The 18,234-nt window shown below is 38.9% G+C and overlaps 2 protein-coding genes across 7 annotated transcripts; both read right to left on the reverse strand.

The window, feature by feature from the left end:
• Positions 1-7,523: 7,523 nt before the first annotated feature.
• Positions 7,524-12,586, reverse strand: LOC130463886 (uncharacterized). 6 transcript variants are annotated; one of them, XM_056833171.1, is made up of 5 exons: positions 11,110-12,586; positions 10,952-11,001; positions 9,982-10,042; positions 8,910-8,960; positions 7,524-8,834 (listed from the first exon to the last, which is right to left on the reverse strand). In XM_056833171.1, the coding sequence occupies exons 1-5, from the start codon at positions 11,270-11,272 to the stop codon at positions 8,800-8,802; spliced, it is 360 nt and encodes a 119-aa protein (XP_056689149.1). In that variant the 5' UTR covers positions 11,273-12,586; the 3' UTR covers positions 7,524-8,799. The 6 variants fall into 6 exon arrangements, 3 of the variants coding, with proteins under 3 accessions (XP_056689149.1, XP_056689148.1, XP_056689147.1); XM_056833170.1 differs by having other exon boundaries at positions 7,524-8,254; positions 8,881-8,960; XR_008924085.1 differs by lacking the exon at positions 8,910-8,960 and having other exon boundaries at positions 11,467-12,586.
• Positions 12,587-12,700: 114 nt separating this feature from the next.
• On the reverse strand, positions 12,701-15,808 carry LOC110777508 (pentatricopeptide repeat-containing protein At1g20230). The gene has a single exon (XM_021982118.2). The coding sequence runs from the start codon at positions 15,533-15,535 to the stop codon at positions 13,265-13,267; it is 2,271 nt and encodes a 756-aa protein (XP_021837810.1). The 5' UTR covers positions 15,536-15,808; the 3' UTR covers positions 12,701-13,264.
• Positions 15,809-18,234: the final 2,426 nt, after the last annotated feature.

The raw sequence follows: 18,234 nt of genomic DNA on the forward strand, positions 1-18,234 counted from the left end.
GCTGAAATATTGGACAACCAGGCTCTATGGACATTGTTTAACGAATCGAGGCCTATGGAGAACGAGCCTGTGATGACTACCCTAGCTTTACAAGATGAAGGTTTCGATCCAACCCGGTTAATCTCTCCTGCATCAACGCTAGAAGAGGTCGAGAGCGGATGGGTGAAGACATATCAGTGGGTCAATGCAAAAGGAATGGAATTCAAGATGAGTACCGGTGAAGGACCGAAGTTTTATGAGACTAAACCCCAGGCTTGAGCCAAATAGAGCACCATTAGTAAAAAGCGCCTAGTAGTTCTTTAGATTGATAGAAAAAATAATAGGGACTTTAGAGGGTCCTAAGGCCGCTTAGAATATAGGTCAGTTTTATTTCAGTGTGTTTTCCTTACTTTTCGAATCAATAAAGGCGTAATATTTCTCCTAAATTTTTTATTCTAACACTAAATAAACACCAAATGTACTTGCAAAATACAAAAATAAAGAGGCGGCCCACTATAGGCCCAACAAACAAAGCCCACTCGGTTTTGAAATAGTGCAATGGGAACCAATTCCCGAAACCCACAAAATAAACCACACTATCCCATTCATATCCCCAAAACCTAAAAAGCCAACCAGTGTCATCGTAAGAGCCAATCCATGCAACCCAAAATCAAAGGAAATAAAAAATCCAAAACAATGCAAATGTTACCAAAAAAAACACAGATTCATAAAACATAGATTCCATCATACCCTTCACTAACAACCCACCTCCAAAGCCTACACAAAGATCTTCATAAATTCCGCACCCTAACTCCATTTTCAAAACTGTTTTGAGTCACCAATAGAAAAAAATTAATCTAGACAAAAATGCGTTTCACGCTAACAGTCAAAAAAGCCTCCAAAATAGCCTCAAAATTAACTTTAAATACGAAGCAAAAAATCAAAGCACAAAAAAAAAAGAAATAGAAATAAACGCAAGAACATGTGAAGCAAAGCGTCAAAAATTGACCGCCCAAGTCATTTTCAGCGCCCAGGGCTGGGCGCCGAAATTTCTGACGCCCCAGCCTGGGCGTTGAAACTCTCTGCCTGCCAAAAGTTTTCTTTTCGAAAGTGCTCGTCATTTTATCCGCACACAACGGAAAAATAACGAACACTTGGGGGGTACAGTACGTATCCAAATAGGTTTACCAAGAATATAGCTATACAAATTAGTCGAATTTCGAATTTCATATTTTACACGACTTATGGCAAAAAAAAAAAATGGCAGATGAAAATAATGATAATACTTCACTCATTTGACCGACTAAGTAATATGTTTCCACCTCAGGGCATATCTACCGAAATCCGGCATACTAGAACTAATTCAAAAGCTAGAACTACGCGCGACCTGATTCTGACAAGATACGTTGGCAATCCTTACCAAGGATTCGGTCCAAATAATAAAAAAATATTCTTTGTGCAAAAAGTGTCAGACATATAAAATACATAAAAAAGAGGAGAAACAAAAATAAATGAAAACTAAAAATACGCCTTTATTAAAATGTAATAAGAAGGAAAACAGAGTGCTAAAAATAAAAACAAACACGACTGAAATAAATAGAGGGCACCTACACCCTAGCAAGAACTACACTACTCTAGTTCTTCTGGATCATCAAATAAAGTCTTGTAGAGGGCAATATTCGCAGGATCCACTCCCACAGTCCTCTGCGCTGCCCCAATGTCAATTTCCATAAGAACCGGCTCCTGGACACTAACTTCCAAAGATGCCAGGGCTTCAGAAACGTTCTCAGTTATAGCCCGCTCAGCCTCGAGGGCACAGGCAATGGTGGGAGAAGGATTATTATCATCAACTAGACTAGCCACTGTTTCTACAGGCGGCTGAGCCTTCCTAACCCATACATTGTTCCGGCAACGATCTCCGCGAGAGCTTGCATTTCTTTTAACAACAGCAGGCCCCTTCATGTTAGGCATCTTTTTAGGCCTGAAACTGGAACGGGGAGGAACTTCCTTTCGCTTTCGATCAGGACGAGCTTTCATAGTCTTAACACTATAGGTACGAGGTTTGGCAGAATCAGGACCCTCATACTTAACACGTATACGAGGTATCAAAAGCTCAGCCGGCTCCCCATTACGAGCCTCGGTCCTCACATCTTTGTCATCGGAGCTCATCCACAACTTGTAGTTTTCAGAAAGACCCACAAAGCCATTTGTAGCTACGGCCCAACGCGGGAGACCATCATAATACTTGGCCCACGCTAGGACCCGTGTTTGTGAAAAGGCCGCTACCTTAGGTGGTACCGTATCAGAAAAGGGGATAGTCTGCCTTAAACCATATTGACGCATGACTCGGTAAGGGAAAATATAAATGGGACGAGATAGCCCCAACAAAGAAACATAAACCGATACATCAGACCCCCCTGTCATAGTAGTCAAACCCCACCATGGTACCACCCACTTAATAGAACAAATGCCATAAGTAAAAAAGGAGGTCCATTCGGCCTCGCCCTGGCCTTGGTGCAAGTATTTTCGGTTACCCAAAGCTATAGGGCGATAATGTTTAGGATCGGCAGGAGCTTCCAAAAGTCTAAGCCGTTCCGCAAGCCAAATCTACAAAAACAGGCACGATCGAATCAAAAGAGTGAAAAGAAAGAAAAAATGGTCTCTGGGGCGCAGTTTCAACGCCCAGGACCAGGCGCCAAAAACTCCAGCGCCCAGCCCTGGGCGCTGAAACTCAGCCCCAGGCAAAAAGAAATATATGCAAAAGGGACGTGTATGCGCGCAAAGAAAAAATCGATTACCCGCAGTAATAGGGGGCTTCCCTTAAAATGTTCAGATTTGGCATCCTTCCTCAACTCATCCGCACTCAGCAAAGTCTCGTCAACAACCAACGGCATAATAGAATAGCAACTTTCCATCTGGCTAATCAAGGGGATCAACCTTATGTCACCGAACTCACCATTGTTATTCGATAGCAAATAATGATTCAACAAGCAAAATACAAGGGCTCGAATATTCAATTTCTATTCGGTCATATTCTTACTAGGCCTAAAGTGATGTTTTACAAGTTTTGCCAAGTTAACCTTATCATCTACAACACTTTCAGCAAACATGTTATCATCTAGCCCTAGGAAAGCCCTTATGGTTGTTTTACCCTCTTCAATAGTGCCAGGGGTAACAGGAGTAACATTAGTAGGATAACCAAGGATCGCAGCAAATTCATCGGGTAAAGGACATATTTCGTTGCCCCGAAAGGCAAAAACATGATGATCGGAGTCCCAAAAGCTTAGAGCAGCATGCAGAAAGTTATAATCAATATTAATTTGTTGTAAGCCAAAAGTGCCTCTAAGTGGTATTCTTTTAACAAAGCTTTTTCTGTGGGAGTAAGGGCCCGTAACCAACGCCTAACAGTCCGTTGGAGTGAGAAAATAGGGATCGACATGGCAAAAGCAATGAATAATTAAAGCACAACAAAAAGAAAAGAAAGAATTTGAGAGTAGTAGAAAATAGGGACGTATCTAGCCCCTATATATAGCTGAACGCACCCGATGACATCCTGATCCCATTCGGAAACGTGTTAGGGAAGGACTTAAGACCGTGTTGTTAAACACGAGGCCCTATTGCAAGTAGGATCAAGCCCAAAGCACCTTTAGCTCCCAAATAAGCAAAAAAAATAAAATAATAAAACTTGGTCGAAACTTAGACTCGTCTCAGAAAATGCTTATGTACACTTTCCAAAAAAAGGCAAGTTAAATATCATGGTCATTCTACGAAACACCAAAAATATGTGTCGTCAAGTCATTGGTTTTCCAAATAAAAAATGTTTGTCTGTCAAAGGGTTAATCCGGGCCAAGCTAAAACCGGATGTCGCCTGAAAACTAAAGTCGCACTCCCCGGCTTCGCTAAAGTAGCACACTACTGTAGAAGGTCGCTCGCACATACGAGCATGACCCCAAACATGATTACAAGATGCGAAAAACAAACCGACGAGCCCCAGTGCTTGGGGGCTCGCGAAAAAAAATAGACTCCAACTAGGAGCGCGCGATCAAAATCACATTCCCAGACTGCGCCATACACCATATCATGTTTGGATATCTCAAAAAAGAACAACAACAGGTTCGACCTCATCGAAAGGACGTCACTGACACTTGTGCACGGTCCTCTGATCAAAGACCAAGTCGAGCCGTAAAGACTAGCTCAAAATCACGAAAGCAGACGGTCGCAAGACAAAGATCCGTCTGAACACGTTGTCAGCCCACGTTCAGGTTACAACTAAATTCGAGCATCCCTCGAAAGAATTCGTTCTTGCAAGAATGAATAAAAAGAAATTCTCAAAAGAAATCACAAAGAACCAAAGAAATAGGAACTTGCCCATCTTTAGTCGGCAAGATCGCGTCACCAACCGCGCGAGTTCCCAAATCGAAAAAACGAATTCAGGGACGTCCACCCTTAGCGGACAGGGCTCGCCCACCCTCAGCGGGCGGGGTCTGCGTCACTAGCCGCGCAGGTCCTCAGTTTTCGAAAAAATAAAGTCTTTAAAATTAAAACAGGCTCGCCATCTTCAGCCGGCGGGGTCTACGTCACAAACCGCGTAGGTCCTTATTTTCAAAAAAGCAAAACAAATTTCAAAATAGATTCGTCCACTTCTATCGGACGGGGTGTCCACCCTTAGCGGACAAGGTTCGCCATCTTTAGCCGGCGGGGTCTACGCCACAAACCGCGTAGGTCCTTATTTCAAGACAGATTCGTCCACTTCTATCGGACGGGGTGTCCACCCTTAGCGGACAGGCTCGCCATCTTTAGCCGGCGGGGTCTGCGCCATTAAACCGCGCAGGTCCTTAGTCGCTGCAGCGATAACTTTTGCTGGATTTTCCTTCGTTTTACGTCCTATAAAAACAAGGGTGCTGGATTTTCCTTCGTTTTACGTCCTATAAAAACAAGGGTGCTGGATTTTCCTTCGTTTTACGTCCTATAAAAACAAGGGGGTTTTCTCGTTTAGCTAGCCCTGAAAATGAGAATCTTTAAAAAACATTTTTACCTCGTGATTGGGCTTGGCCAGGCCCAATTACACTTTACAGCTTTGATTTCGAAAAACTCTGTAGCTACTCCCAATGACAAAGTAAGGGAGTTTCTACGCACCTTTAGATCCTTCCAATGACAAAGTGAGGAAGTTTCTATACTATCCGTTGACAAATCCCAATGACACGTGAGGGATATGTCGACACTTCAAGTGATGACCCTTAAGTCAAATGTTATCACTCGGGGGCTCGTGAGACCCTCGCAAAAAACAGGTCACCATGGCTTGTGTGACGCACTCCGTCTAATACTTTGACCATCGTCTCATCCCGAGACTCAGTCAAAGTGGGGGCTAACTGTAGACACCTACTTTTGTCCCCATTCCCGAAAGGGAAAGGTTCAGTGATGAAAACGTAAATCTCCACTTGACAACGCATCTCCTATGAAATAAACGAATCTCAGTTCCCCTTTTCATTTCACCCGAAACCTGCTATTTATGGAAACATGCTAAAAATAGTAACTGCCGTAAAAGGTAGCTTCTAAAAGTGGCAAATCATAAAAGATAGAAACCTGTCAGAATTAGGTGTTGCATTCCAACATAAATCCTAAATGAGATAGAAAACTGCGAGAATCCTATTCCTAATATGATTCGGAAATATGAGTTACGTATTAATTAAAATCCTAACGAGCCTAGAGTTCGTAACGGGCCCAGACGCATTCCGTCATAAAATTGATACGCGCTAAAAGACTCGAATTAATCTCAAACTCTACGGATTTCAGGAATCCGAATCTGACTAAAGAAAACAGCCCAGACCCTATTTTCAACGCCTGGCTCTGGGCGCCGAAATCTTCGGTGTCAGGCCTGGGCGCTGAAAATACTTGGGTACGTGTTTTTTCCTAATTCTTTATGGATTAGAACTCTGCAATTCTATCTTTCCACGAACTCTTCCCTATAAATAGGCCCCTAAATTCGACGTGAAAGACACAACAACAACACACAATTATATTCTGAGTATTGACTCCAACCCTTAGCCTAAGCCTCTCGCTGCAAAACTGTTCACGCGTTCTGTCGCAATCGATCCATAAATCGAACAGAACGTATCCTGTCCCATAATTGAGATTCGTTAAATAAAAAGGAGAAATAGCAAAGTCAAAGTGGTTAGTTTTCTGAGAACCGTGACACACCTCTCAAGGGTGCGTCGTAATGTGTACCTTTTCGATGATTTAACTGCTTTCCTCGCCCTTTTTATGAACTGTTAAACTAACCTAATCTGATTGTTCTATCACGCCTAACAAATATGATATTTTTGGGAAATCGGATTATCATGCTAGGTCCCTTAATGCTATTTAAATCAGATAATCACGATCGAATTAGTATTATATGTTGCATATTGCTAAAATCAACTCAGATTAGTTTAATAGTCAACGCATGTCCCTTCAATTATTTATGCTGAGCTAGTAAGGATATCCTGCCTCTAGAGTTATCGACGAGCGAAGTACTCCTCTCGGTAGTTACAGTCCCCCGAACCCTCAATCTCTACCTTGCGGGTGTATGTTGAGAGATCCCCACACCAGGGATCACAAGGGAATCTACGGCCGTCGTGGTCAAACATAATTGCACTCCTTTTATGTCACGATAACCGGGTTTTGTCAGTTTTTCTCATTGTCGTTAAAAACTGAATGTCGACTCCTATATTACTAGTCAATTGGGTGTATACTCACAGGAAATCCGATTACACTTGATTGAATAAAAAGAATCGTCACACCCACGAGGGACGAGGTCACGCATTAGCCTCGCGCTTTTTCGACCCCCTCAGAGTATGAGAACCATATGAAGGATGAAAATAAAGCAGATTTGTTATGTCTATGGTGGGGGTTTCAGATCCTCCAACCATTGTGAATCACGAAAATCAATTTGGATTTTATGCCAAAAACAATTTTCAAAAAAATTAATGTTTTAGAAGCAAAAATCTATTTGGGGAAAAGTGATTCTGAAAATTTGGAGGAATTGATTTTGAATGAAGCTAGGCTTCTCTCTCTTCCCAGAATTTAGAGCCAAAGCTCTGATACCATGAAGACAAAATGTCAGAAAGCAATTATATGGAGAAGGAAGAAGCGCTCATTCTCATTGATTGAGTGGAATTGTGCCACACATCATCATATATATATACTGGAGTACAGACTAATGAACAGAAAAGACAAAATTAGGAAAGAAACAATGATTAATTGTTTTACGGAAATACTAAGGTGCAATGCAGTGCACTGTAATACTAAGAGAAGAGCAGAAAAATAAATGTAGATTCCTTATCAAGACGACGTAGAAACACTTTGAGATTTATTCATTATAGGGTGATTTGTAACAATCTACCTAATACTGTATTATTTTGTCAACGAGGTTTGCAATTTTGATCTTTTTTGTACTTAGTAATTTGATTGGTAGATACTGATAGATTATGTAAATTATTCAGTAAATATTCCCTTGTAAAAGAAAAATTATTTTCAGTAGTTTATTATTGAGTTGTAACCGGGTATTTATAGGTAATTATTATAAGAAATATACAAGGGAATATTTACTGAATAATTTACATAATAACCTTAGATTATTTACATAATCTATGAGATACATATGGTCCCTCGAGTGATGGGATTTTCACTCTTCTGTTTAAGGAGCTTACCCTTGTGTGATAACTTGTTACGTACTAAGGCGGTAATGCTAACACATAGCTAGTGCTTGGATTGTACGAAACTAAACCCTATTTGCTTAATCTCGGCTCTCAGCGAAGAACCCGTTACGGCATTGATTTTAATAAGCGTATAATCTACTGTTAATAGAGATAATTAATGGATTGAATAAGCAAATGGTGGAGTAGGTGCAAGAAAACAACAAAAGCAATGATACTAATCAATGTTTACTAAAACATATCTAAGAAGATAAAAAAAAGATCCTATAAAGTAGAAACAGATAGAGCATTACTTGAAGCAGATAAGGCACTGAAAAGATGATCAAATACGTACACTACGATTGCCACGAACTCGAACAAAGTAGGCCAAGTTAACATCATTGTGTTCACTATAATAAATATAACTATCACTCTCCATTGCGATTTCAAGCTCAAACTGCGACACAGCTTCACCGGAAGTGCTATTTTAATGGCGGCATGGACCAACGAGGACTATTAATAATACCAACTTTAATTTGATTTTTGCAGTGGTAGGCCACTCTTTAATCTTCATCTTCCTTCAAAGTTTCCTTCAAAGTTTCCTAATGATTAAAAATGTACGAAATATCTTCAATTATACACTTCCGACTTTTGCAACATCCCAAAAGTTGGATTAAGGGAAACCTTCCTACATCATTTTTTATCTGCCCATATTTTCTTGGAGCCAAACAGCCAATTAGAGGCCTTAGCTAATATTACACTATGTATCAACGTGAGAGCAGATTCCACTGCTCACCCGGGTGTAAAATGAAACACTCTTATATTCTTCATATTTGAGGTTGGATAGATAGGATGATTCTAGGGGATCAACGAATCTTGCCGACCTCAGTTACTATAAGCACTTAAAAACATAACTGCTTTTTTTTTGTGGCATCACCATCACAAAATATCCAAAGTAATACCACAAACTAGTTTATCTAAAGCATTCTTCATATTTTTTAGTGCTTAAATTATTGTAATTATCCCATGGAAAAGATGAATATATACAAACAGAATAGGTTAAAGAAAGTAAAGTGAACACAAAGCATGCTGTAGCTCAACCAGAGACCTCCTACAGTCCTACTCCACTTACCAACCTTGATGTAAGTTAAGCTTCAACTCCTAAACTTTGAGTTCGAGTACCTACATAAAGCGAAGAAGAATTAAAAGAAAATAAATATGTTCTAACCTTGAGTTCATAATATTGTTTGATCATACTATGAAGATTCTGCAGAAATTTTGAGATCTTTAATTTTTTACTGCATATTCCTGCATCGACACAATTTCAGGATCATACGTAATCAGATCAACTGAAACCGAGTAACATGGTTACAAGTTACACATTTTTTCACATCTGTAAATTCTATTTAATGTTAAATTGGAAACAAAATAACTGATGTAAATGAGTTTCAAAACCAAATCTAATGCCTCTGCACATTATAGATTATAGCAGCTGATTGACCAAAATTTGTACAATGGAATATGATACAGAGTTGAAGAAGGCTTAACTATTTACATAACAGGGAATATCTTAACTATTTACTCATTTGGTTACAAAGGACCTGCTCGGCAGAGGGGGAAATAAGGACGATGGAAGCCCAAAATAAGTACAGGAGTCTGGGTGTATTTTCTAGTGATAGGCGAGAAGTCATATGTGTAGCTGCACTGGCCAAACATGAAAAAGATTTAAGTATTCTACCTTGTATTGAATAAGGCTAGTGATATCAATTTAGGAATACATGACAAAATCAAGCGCCAATTAGTTTAATTAATTAATGTTCGATTTAGCAAAACATTCCCAGTTTTAGCTCTTTAAATGCAATTCTATAAGGAGTATCATTTCCTTTGAATAATTACAGAACGTGTACAAGATAAGGTGGAATTTCTGTCATTTCGAGTTACTGATTGGATAATATAGTCAATGCTTTGCCACTTGATACTAAAGACAATTTTGCAACTATAAAAGGAAAAAAAAAATAACAAACATTTTACCCAGAAATATTCAGATCAAGTGCACATCAATCAAAAGTGTGAATATAATGATACTTACAAGTATTAAAAGGCCGTCCACCAAGAGTAATTTAACCAGGTGATACGGATAAACATGAGAATTTCACATCACATTCTTACCTGAAAGTCCTGAAGTGAACATATCTTTTGATGGGATGTCAAAGCATTATGCATATTCAGATAAGAAGATTCCTTAAAAATAATGATAATGAGAGGATATGCATCATGGCAAGTTGGCAACAATGTCAACAATGAATACAATTAGTCACCATCTTGTTACCTGATAACGGCGAAACATTTTTGTAAAGAAGGTTCTTCTCCACTCGAAACAGCAGTTGTATCTGTGATATAGCAATAAGTATAAATTAGATCTGTATTAAGGAACAGTAAACTCTTATCACATATAGGAACTATGAGACTAACTGGTTATATATAATGCAGTAAGACTTTGATATAAATTGTTTCGTAATAAGCTACTTTAATTGCTGAATTGCCACTGATAAGGCTACAACAGTTCCAGCTGCAGAAATCTGTATTAACGAAGATAAGTTCTTATACAGATTAGATAAACGTAACTTGCATTGCAGCTAGTTATATGTAGTACTGCTCTTTCTACTTCGTTAATCAAAGTTGCTCTGAATTGAAAGATGTAACCACAATCTGCAAAGTGAAAATGTTAAGAGATCTAGCACATGAAACATAAATGTGCTTATAAAACAAGATTTATGTTCTGCCACTGATCTCTGAAGTAAGACATATTTTCCAAGGCAGTAGTACCAGAATTTGTGTCCATCTTCTGATATGAAGATTTAAATGGAGACCTTTACCTGACATTTCAAACATGTTTGTTGCATAGAAGAAAATCCCTTAAATTCCTCGGAACTGTTGGAAAAACATTAATCTGACAACTATCTGGCAACTGTGCGCGCATTGGCACCGGAGGACTCTAAGTTTGACTTAATAAAGAGTAATAAAAAACATTAATCTGACAACTATCTGGCAACTGTGCGCGCATTGGCACCGGAGGACTCTAAGTTTGACTTAATAAAGAGTAATAACGCAAAGGATAACAGAAGTTTCAACTTAAGAGCAAGTTTACTTATAAGGAACCTTTATATACTTGTATACATCCCAAGGGCTGTGTATATATCCCACAAAGTCCCGTAAGCATAAGTAGTTCAGCCCAAATGAACATTCATGCAGGGAAAATGATAATAAATTTGACCACTCAGAAGTTCAGAATATATGACCTTTCCTTTCGCTTCTATGTTTCTATCCAAACACACCGATAATGTGAAACCTGAAGCCAGATCAAAATACAATAATGAACAAGCTAACAACAATAGAAAAAACCAATGCATGAAATATTCAATAAATTAGAACCTAGCTAAGTAGCCAACTATCTAACCTCTAACTGAAACTAAAAACACCATGATTTCCTTGAATTCACATTGTTTGGAAAAGAGGAAATGGAGAGAAAGGAAGGCAAGTTCCCTTGTTTTGATAGAAGGTTGGGGGAAGGAAGGGGAGGGAGAGGGATCCATTCTCTTTCCCTCTTTAATAAACACCATCCTGCCTAAATTGCAGAGATTTGGAGGGAAAATGAAGCTTACCTCCCTCTCCCTCTCCCCCTCCCCTCCCCTCCCTTTCTTTCCCCTTCCCTCTCATTCCTTCTCCTTCCCTTCCCTTCCCTTTCTTTCCCTTATACCTTCCTATCCAAACACTGAAAAGATCTTGCTTGCATAGAAACAAATCCCCTTTATACCTCGGAAGAGTCGGAATTGTTGGAAGACCATTAATCAGACTCTTATAGTTCTATCTGGGACCTCTACAACGCACTGGCACTGGAGTCTTGTAGGTTTGATTTAATAAGGAGCAGAGAGAAGTTTCTATTAAGTTTAAGTTTGTTCGCAATGGCCTCTTAATACTTGTATACATCCTAATGACCCTGTATATCCAAGAAGTCCCCGTAAGCATAAGAAGTTCAGCCTAAATAAACATTCATGTAGAGAATATGATAATACATTTTGGACCGCTCTAGTTCAGAATATATAGTGCCAGTATATCATTCAAAATTGGCAAACACTAATCTTCCTAAGGGTGAGTTTATCCCCAGACTCACCTCCAATCTTCAGACTCTGCCACATCAGTATTCCACTAACTTTTTCATTATCCAGACTCACACAAAACTCACCCTATTTTTACACATTATCCCCAGACTCACCTAAGACTCATCTAACTCTTAAAATAATATTTTAGTTATATATATTTTTTTTGGGTACATTTTCTAAATAATATTGAAATTATGTTTTCTTATATACAAACAAAGTAATTTATAGTTCGAGAAAAAAATGAAAAATAAAACAGAAAATGTTAATTTCGAAATTGACATATATTCCGTACAAATTAGAAACAATAATACAACATATTAAATTCAAAAGATCTAGAACATAAATTTAAAGGCAAATGAAACAAAATAATACATAAACAATCAATAATTTAGTTGGGTGAAATAAGATAAATTAAGTTTGATGATGTGGCATGATTTGATTGGAGGAAGAAAAAAGTGGAGTCTTAAATGAGTCTTGAGTGAGTCTTGGATTTTCAAACTCACTTCAAGACTTGGTGTAGTCTCTTACCACATTATCCCAAGACTTACTCTTGAGACTCACCTCAAGACTCCCTTCAAGACTAGGGATAAACTCACCCTAAAGGCATTGCAGAGCTCGTGACAAAGAGTATTGTTTATCACACAACTATTACAACATCATATATTAGGATGAGAAAGGGTGCAAACAGGAAAAAGAGTGAGGAACAAAAGCATCGACAATGGACAACCAACAAATAAACAACAAACCAGAGATAAATAAAGAAGAGAGAAAGAGCTATACCAAAGGAGTAGTCTCAGATACGAAGACTGAACAACAGCAATTCCAGGGAAGAGTCAATTCTAATCAATTTATGGCTGAAAACTAGATCCTGCTGGAATTTCTCCATCATACAAAAAGAAAAAACGATGATCTTTTAAATAACTTATAATGAAGTATGAAATTTGAATCTAAATCTTACAAAAATAATGAACAAGCTCTCTACCATTTTCTTATTCTAAAACTGGTTCCTTGTACCATTTGTCTTGTGGTAGCAACAATATCTACAATCAATGAATGAAATATTCAACAAATTACGGAGTAGCACCTAGTCAAGTATCCAACTAAGCTAACCCCTAACTGAAACTGATAACTCCCCTAATTTCCTTGAATTGATGCTAAATGCTAACATATCCCTAATTGATGTCTGAATTAAAAGCAGAACTGCAAAGAAGTATGTATAAAGACAATTTGCCAGTTATATTTGTATACATTCGGATCACCCTGCAGATATACAAAGGCACAGAAAAGCTTGCCTTCCTTGAATCAAGCAAGTTGCCCTCCTTCACAACATTTCTTGTAGTATATGTAGAACACAGTTGTGTGAAATATAATACTAAAGACAACGAAAGGTACCACTGAATAACCTGATTTAAGTGTAACCTTTCCCAATTATGAAAATGTGATTTACCATAATCACCAATAATCGCCACAAGAACATTCTCCGTCTTTAAAATGATGAAATCGATTAGTGTCCCTGACAAAAATTTCTCGCCCTTCAATGCCGGAAATAAATTTTATAACTGCATGGCAATCACCGCATATTCTAAGGTTCTTAATTACATGTAGAGGAAACCCTGCAGGCGTATTTAAGAGCCCAAAAGCTACAGCCAACTTCTCACTATGTCCACATAACATCTGCTCCTTGTCCTGCTCCTCTACATCTTGTAGCACATAATCAATTTTAGGATCCAAACCTGCCTTCTTCATCTCTTTGCCGAGAGTTTCCAACTTTCTATTGATTTGGGCCATCTGGGGATGTGTTCTATCCCCTGCTAGAAGCATGTGAACTTTGTTCTTGATCTCAATCCAACTGCATCCAGGGTTTTTCTTCAAGCCTGTCTCCTTCATCAAATTCCTCACCCTATTAACATCAACCCACATGCTTTTTGAAGCATAAATGTTCGATAAAAGGACATAGTTACCAGGATTTCTAGGTTCCAACTTAAAAAGCCTCTCAGAAGCTATTTCACCTAGCTGTAAATTTTTGTAGGTTCTACAAGAACTTAGCAGAGCTCCCCAAACACAAGCATCTGGCTCCATGGGCATTTCTTTAATCAATGAATAAGCTTCTTCAAGCTTTCCAACACGACTTAGGAGGCTCACCATACAAGCATAATGCTCCGTTCTAGCTTCAACACCATACTCCTTATACATACTATTGAAATAACGCCAGCCCTCATCAACAAGGCCTTTCTGGTTACATGCAGATAGCAAACAAGTAAAGGTTACAGAGTTTGGCTTTTGCCCACTCTTGAGCATCAAATCAAACATCTCCAAGGCTTCTTTGTCCTGTCCATGCATAGCATATCCACCAATAATTGCATTCCAACTTACTGGGTTTCTGGTAGGCATTGCATCAAAACAAAGCTTAGAATGACTGATTTTACCACACTTTGCATACATGTCTGTGAGAGCACTTCCAACAAAAACATCATTCACAATTTGCCTCCGTATAGAGTAGCAATGTGCTGCTTTCCCATGCATTAATGCTGCAGTATTGCCACAGGCTGGTAACAAGCAAGGGATGGTAACAGCATTGGGCACCACACCAGCAAGCTGCATCTCTGCGAAAAGCTCTAAAGCCTCAACATCTTTTCCATTTTGGGAACAACAGGCAATCATTGATGTCCAAGAAACAACATTTAAGTCCATCCCTTGTTCTCTCATTTGGCTAAACATTACAAGTCCATCATTGACAAGACCATTGCGAGAAAGCGCAGAAACTAAGGCATTGCATGCGCCTATTTCCATACAGCCCATCTCATGAAACACTTGTTTCATCTCTGAGACGCAAGCATACTTACCATACATATCAATAAGGGAACTAACAACCCATTTGTCACACGCAAAACCCCTCTTGATCACATAACCATGAACTTGAACTCCTGCATGTAAAACATCCAAGTCTGCTATTGCAGCTAAAACACTGGAAAAACTACTTCCATCCGGTTGACAACCTCGTAAATGCATATCAAGAAACACATAAATAGCCTCCAAATACCTTCCACTTTGATTAAACCCTGCTATCAAACCATTCCAAGACACCAAATTGGGCTCCAACCCCAACTTTCCCATATCATTAGTAAGCCTTTTCGCCATACCCACGTCACCGTTTCGAGCATAACCAGCAATAATAGCACTGTAAGTGACAACATCTGGTTCAGGAATTCCGTCGAGCACCTTGTGTGCAATACCTAACCGACGACATTTTACATACATATGAACTAACGAAGACTGCACCACAACATCCGATGAACACCCGGATACTTGTGCAAGTCCATGAACCTGCCTGCCAAGCCGGAAAGCCGAAAGCCCGGCACATGCTTTCGCTACAGCAGGCAGAAGATAACTGTCAAGAACTACACCTTCAGATAACATCTTCCTAAACAAATCTACAACATTGCCAAAAAGGTTGAATTTTGAAAAGGCATTGATAATAATAGAGAAAGATGACGAACTGGGTTCGTCGAGTGAGTTGAGAAAGATCGAAGCTTCGGAGAAACATCGATGATTTGCGTACAAAGATAGTAGCTTGGAAGAGAGAGAATGGTCGATGAGAAGGCCAGTTTTGACGATGTGGGCATGAAGTTGACGAGTACGAGCAGGCGAGAAGGATGCTAAGTTGATAATGGAGGGGGTTTCCAAGGTTGCTCTGCTCATCTGGAAAACTGATTTGCTTGCCATGGCAATATTACTTACAATTTTTTTTGCTGATCATTTGAAAAATATTAAGAACTAGCAGTAGATTTAAACTCGTGTGATGCATGTATATTTTCATAACATGAATTAACTAGATTTTGTATGACCAAGTGTTTCGAGTATGGAACCAATTGTGCAGTTTTTTGAGTTTGTGTTTGGATTATGGAGTTGTATTTAGAAATTGAATTTTGTACCAAGTTATTGGATGAAACGGTCTTGGGATTGGATTTTGGATATTTGGTCAACTCGGACTTTCGCTCGGAGTTGCACCAACCTTAAAACTAGGTTAATGGTTTCGTCATCGGTCTTAAGGGGAGACACAAATTTGGTGTCTACACACATGCATGAAGCATATGCTCAAGTGTGTGAAGGGTACTCTCAGTTTGTCCATATGTGGCTGGATGTGTAACGTCACGACCTCTAATTCAAGTAATTAAGCAGTGAAATTAACCTAATTTTGCCGGGACATTACTGTCGTAACTCCCTCTTGGGGATTATAAGGCGGACATCATAATAACAACTTTAAACTTTCACATTATAATAATTATCTGAACAAAGTACCTTAGAGCATCAATTAGGGGGCGAGACTCTTATTTTGGTGACTCTTAGTCTCTCTCCTATTCCACATAAGCTTTAACTTCAAATAAGAGTCCCTCCCAAAAATTGTGGAAATACACTAACTCTTACCACTAACTCTTATTCTCTCTTACCTTCTTATTTTATTTTATTTTCAAGCAAAAAAAGTTGACATGACACTAGCTCTTCTTTGTTGGAGCTAGCTCTTATTTCAGAATTTTCTCTTACACACTCTAATTAAGAGTCCCCCATTTCTTATCTAAGAGCTAGCTCTTAATTTCTCTCTCTCCTTAAGAGACACCTAAGAGTCTCCCTATTGTTGCTCTTACATTACTTACTAGAGAGTCTTTACTTGATGCCTGCTTTAATCCATAAATGGATTTCTTAAGCTTGCATACCTTTCCTTGGTTCTTTTGATCGACAAAACCCTCCGGCTGTGTCATAAACACAGTCTCTTCAAGAACACCATTCAAGAAGGCATTTTTGACATCCATTTGCCATATTTCATAGTCATGAAACGCGACAATCGCAAGGATTATCCGAATAGACTTAAGCATTGCTACTGGAGAAAAGGTTTCATCGTGGTCAACGCCGTGAACTTACCTGTAACCTTTTGCTAACAATCTAGCATTGTATATGTATACAATTCCATCTTTGTCTTTCTTCAATTTGAAGACCCATTTGCATCCGATAGGTGTGAACCCATCCGACAAATCTACCAAATCCCAGACTTGATTTTCAGACATGGAGTCTATCTCGGATTTCATGGCCTCTAACCCATTTAGTGGAGTTTGGGCTCGTCATAACTTGCTTGTAAGTCATAGGTTCATCACTATCTAATATGAGAACGTCTAAGTTTTCAGTCAAGAGGACGCCTGCCCATCTGTCCGGTTGAACCTCAGTTTTATTTGACTTACGAGGGGCAACACCGTTTTGAGGAACTACTGCCACTGGCTCTTCTAAAGGCCTTGGAGGTTCTTCACCTTGAACTTCTTCTAAAGAGTTCTTGGTTCGTTGTTCGTCTCGAATATCTTCGAGGTCTATTATTCTCCCACTTGTCAATTTGGAAATATGATTTCTTTCCAAAAAGACACCGTCACGAGCAACAAATACTTTGTTGTCTTACTTGTTGTAGAAGTAATACCCCTTTGTTTCTTTTGGATACCCAACGAAGAAATATTATCAGATTTTGGTCCGAGCTTGTCCGAAATTAATCGCTTGACATATGCTTCGCAACCCCAAATCTTTAGAAAAGACAACTTTGGAAGTTTCCCAGTCCATAATTCGTATGGAGTCTTTTCAACAGCTTTTGACGGAGCACGATTCAGTGTGAGTGTTGTTGTTTGCAACGCATGTCCCCAAAATTGTAAAGGAAGTTCGGCTTGACCCATCATTGACCTGACCATATTGAGTAAGGTCCTGTTTCTCCGTTTTGACACTCCATTCCATTGAGGTGTCTCCGGAGCAGTCAATTCAGAAAGAATACCACATTCTTTTAGATGGTCATCAAACTCGTGGCTAAGATATTCACCTCCTCGATATGATCTTAGAGCTTTGATTTTCTTGCCATGTTGATTCTCTACTTCATTTTGAAATTCTCGGAATTTCTCAAACGATTCAGACTTGTGTTTCATTAAGTAAATATAGCCATATCTACTGAAATCGTCTGTAAACGTTATGAAATAGCTGAAATCACCTCTAGCTTTCGTACTCATAGGCCCACATATGTCCGTATGTATTAGCCCTAGTAGTTCGCTTGCTCTTTCTCCCACCTTTGAGAAAGGTCGCTTTGTGATTTTGCCAAGTAAACAAGATTCGCATTGATCAATCTTCTCTAAGTCGAATGATTCTAGAATTCCCTTCCGTTGAAGTAATTCCATGCGCTTTGTGTTTATATGGCCTAATCGACAATGCCACAAATATGTGAGATCAGAATCACCAGTTTTAGCCTTTTTAGTATTTATGTTATAAATGTGTTTGCTCGTATCTAGCACATATAGACCATTTTCTTGTTGTGCTGAACCATAAAACATTCCATTCAAAGCAAAAGAACAACTATTGTCTTTAAATTGAAAAGTAAAACCTTTAGAATCCAAACTTGAAACGGA

Source organism: Spinacia oleracea, chromosome 6 (assembly GCF_020520425.1).
Source record: "Spinacia oleracea cultivar Varoflay chromosome 6, BTI_SOV_V1, whole genome shotgun sequence".
Lineage (NCBI taxonomy): Eukaryota > Viridiplantae > Streptophyta > Magnoliopsida > Caryophyllales > Amaranthaceae > Spinacia > Spinacia oleracea.

Bases quoted from the DNA above. Each gene is read 5' to 3' on its own strand.
- LOC130463886 (XM_056833169.1), bottom strand. From the start codon at position 11,272: ATGGTGTTTATTAAAGAGGGAAAGAGAATGGATCCCTCTCCCTCCCCT. The intron at 11,002-11,109 runs GTTAGATAGTTG...ATCTGGCTTCAG, and splicing joins GTTTTTAGTTTCAGTTAGAG to GTTTCACATTATCGGTGTGT. The intron at 10,043-10,951 runs GTCATATATTCT...GCTATATCACAG, and splicing joins ACATAGAAGCGAAAGGAAAG to ATACAACTGCTGTTTCGAGT.
- LOC110777508 (XM_021982118.2), bottom strand. From the start codon at position 15,535: ATGGCAAGCAAATCAGTTTTCCAGATGAGCAGAGCAACCTTGGAAACC.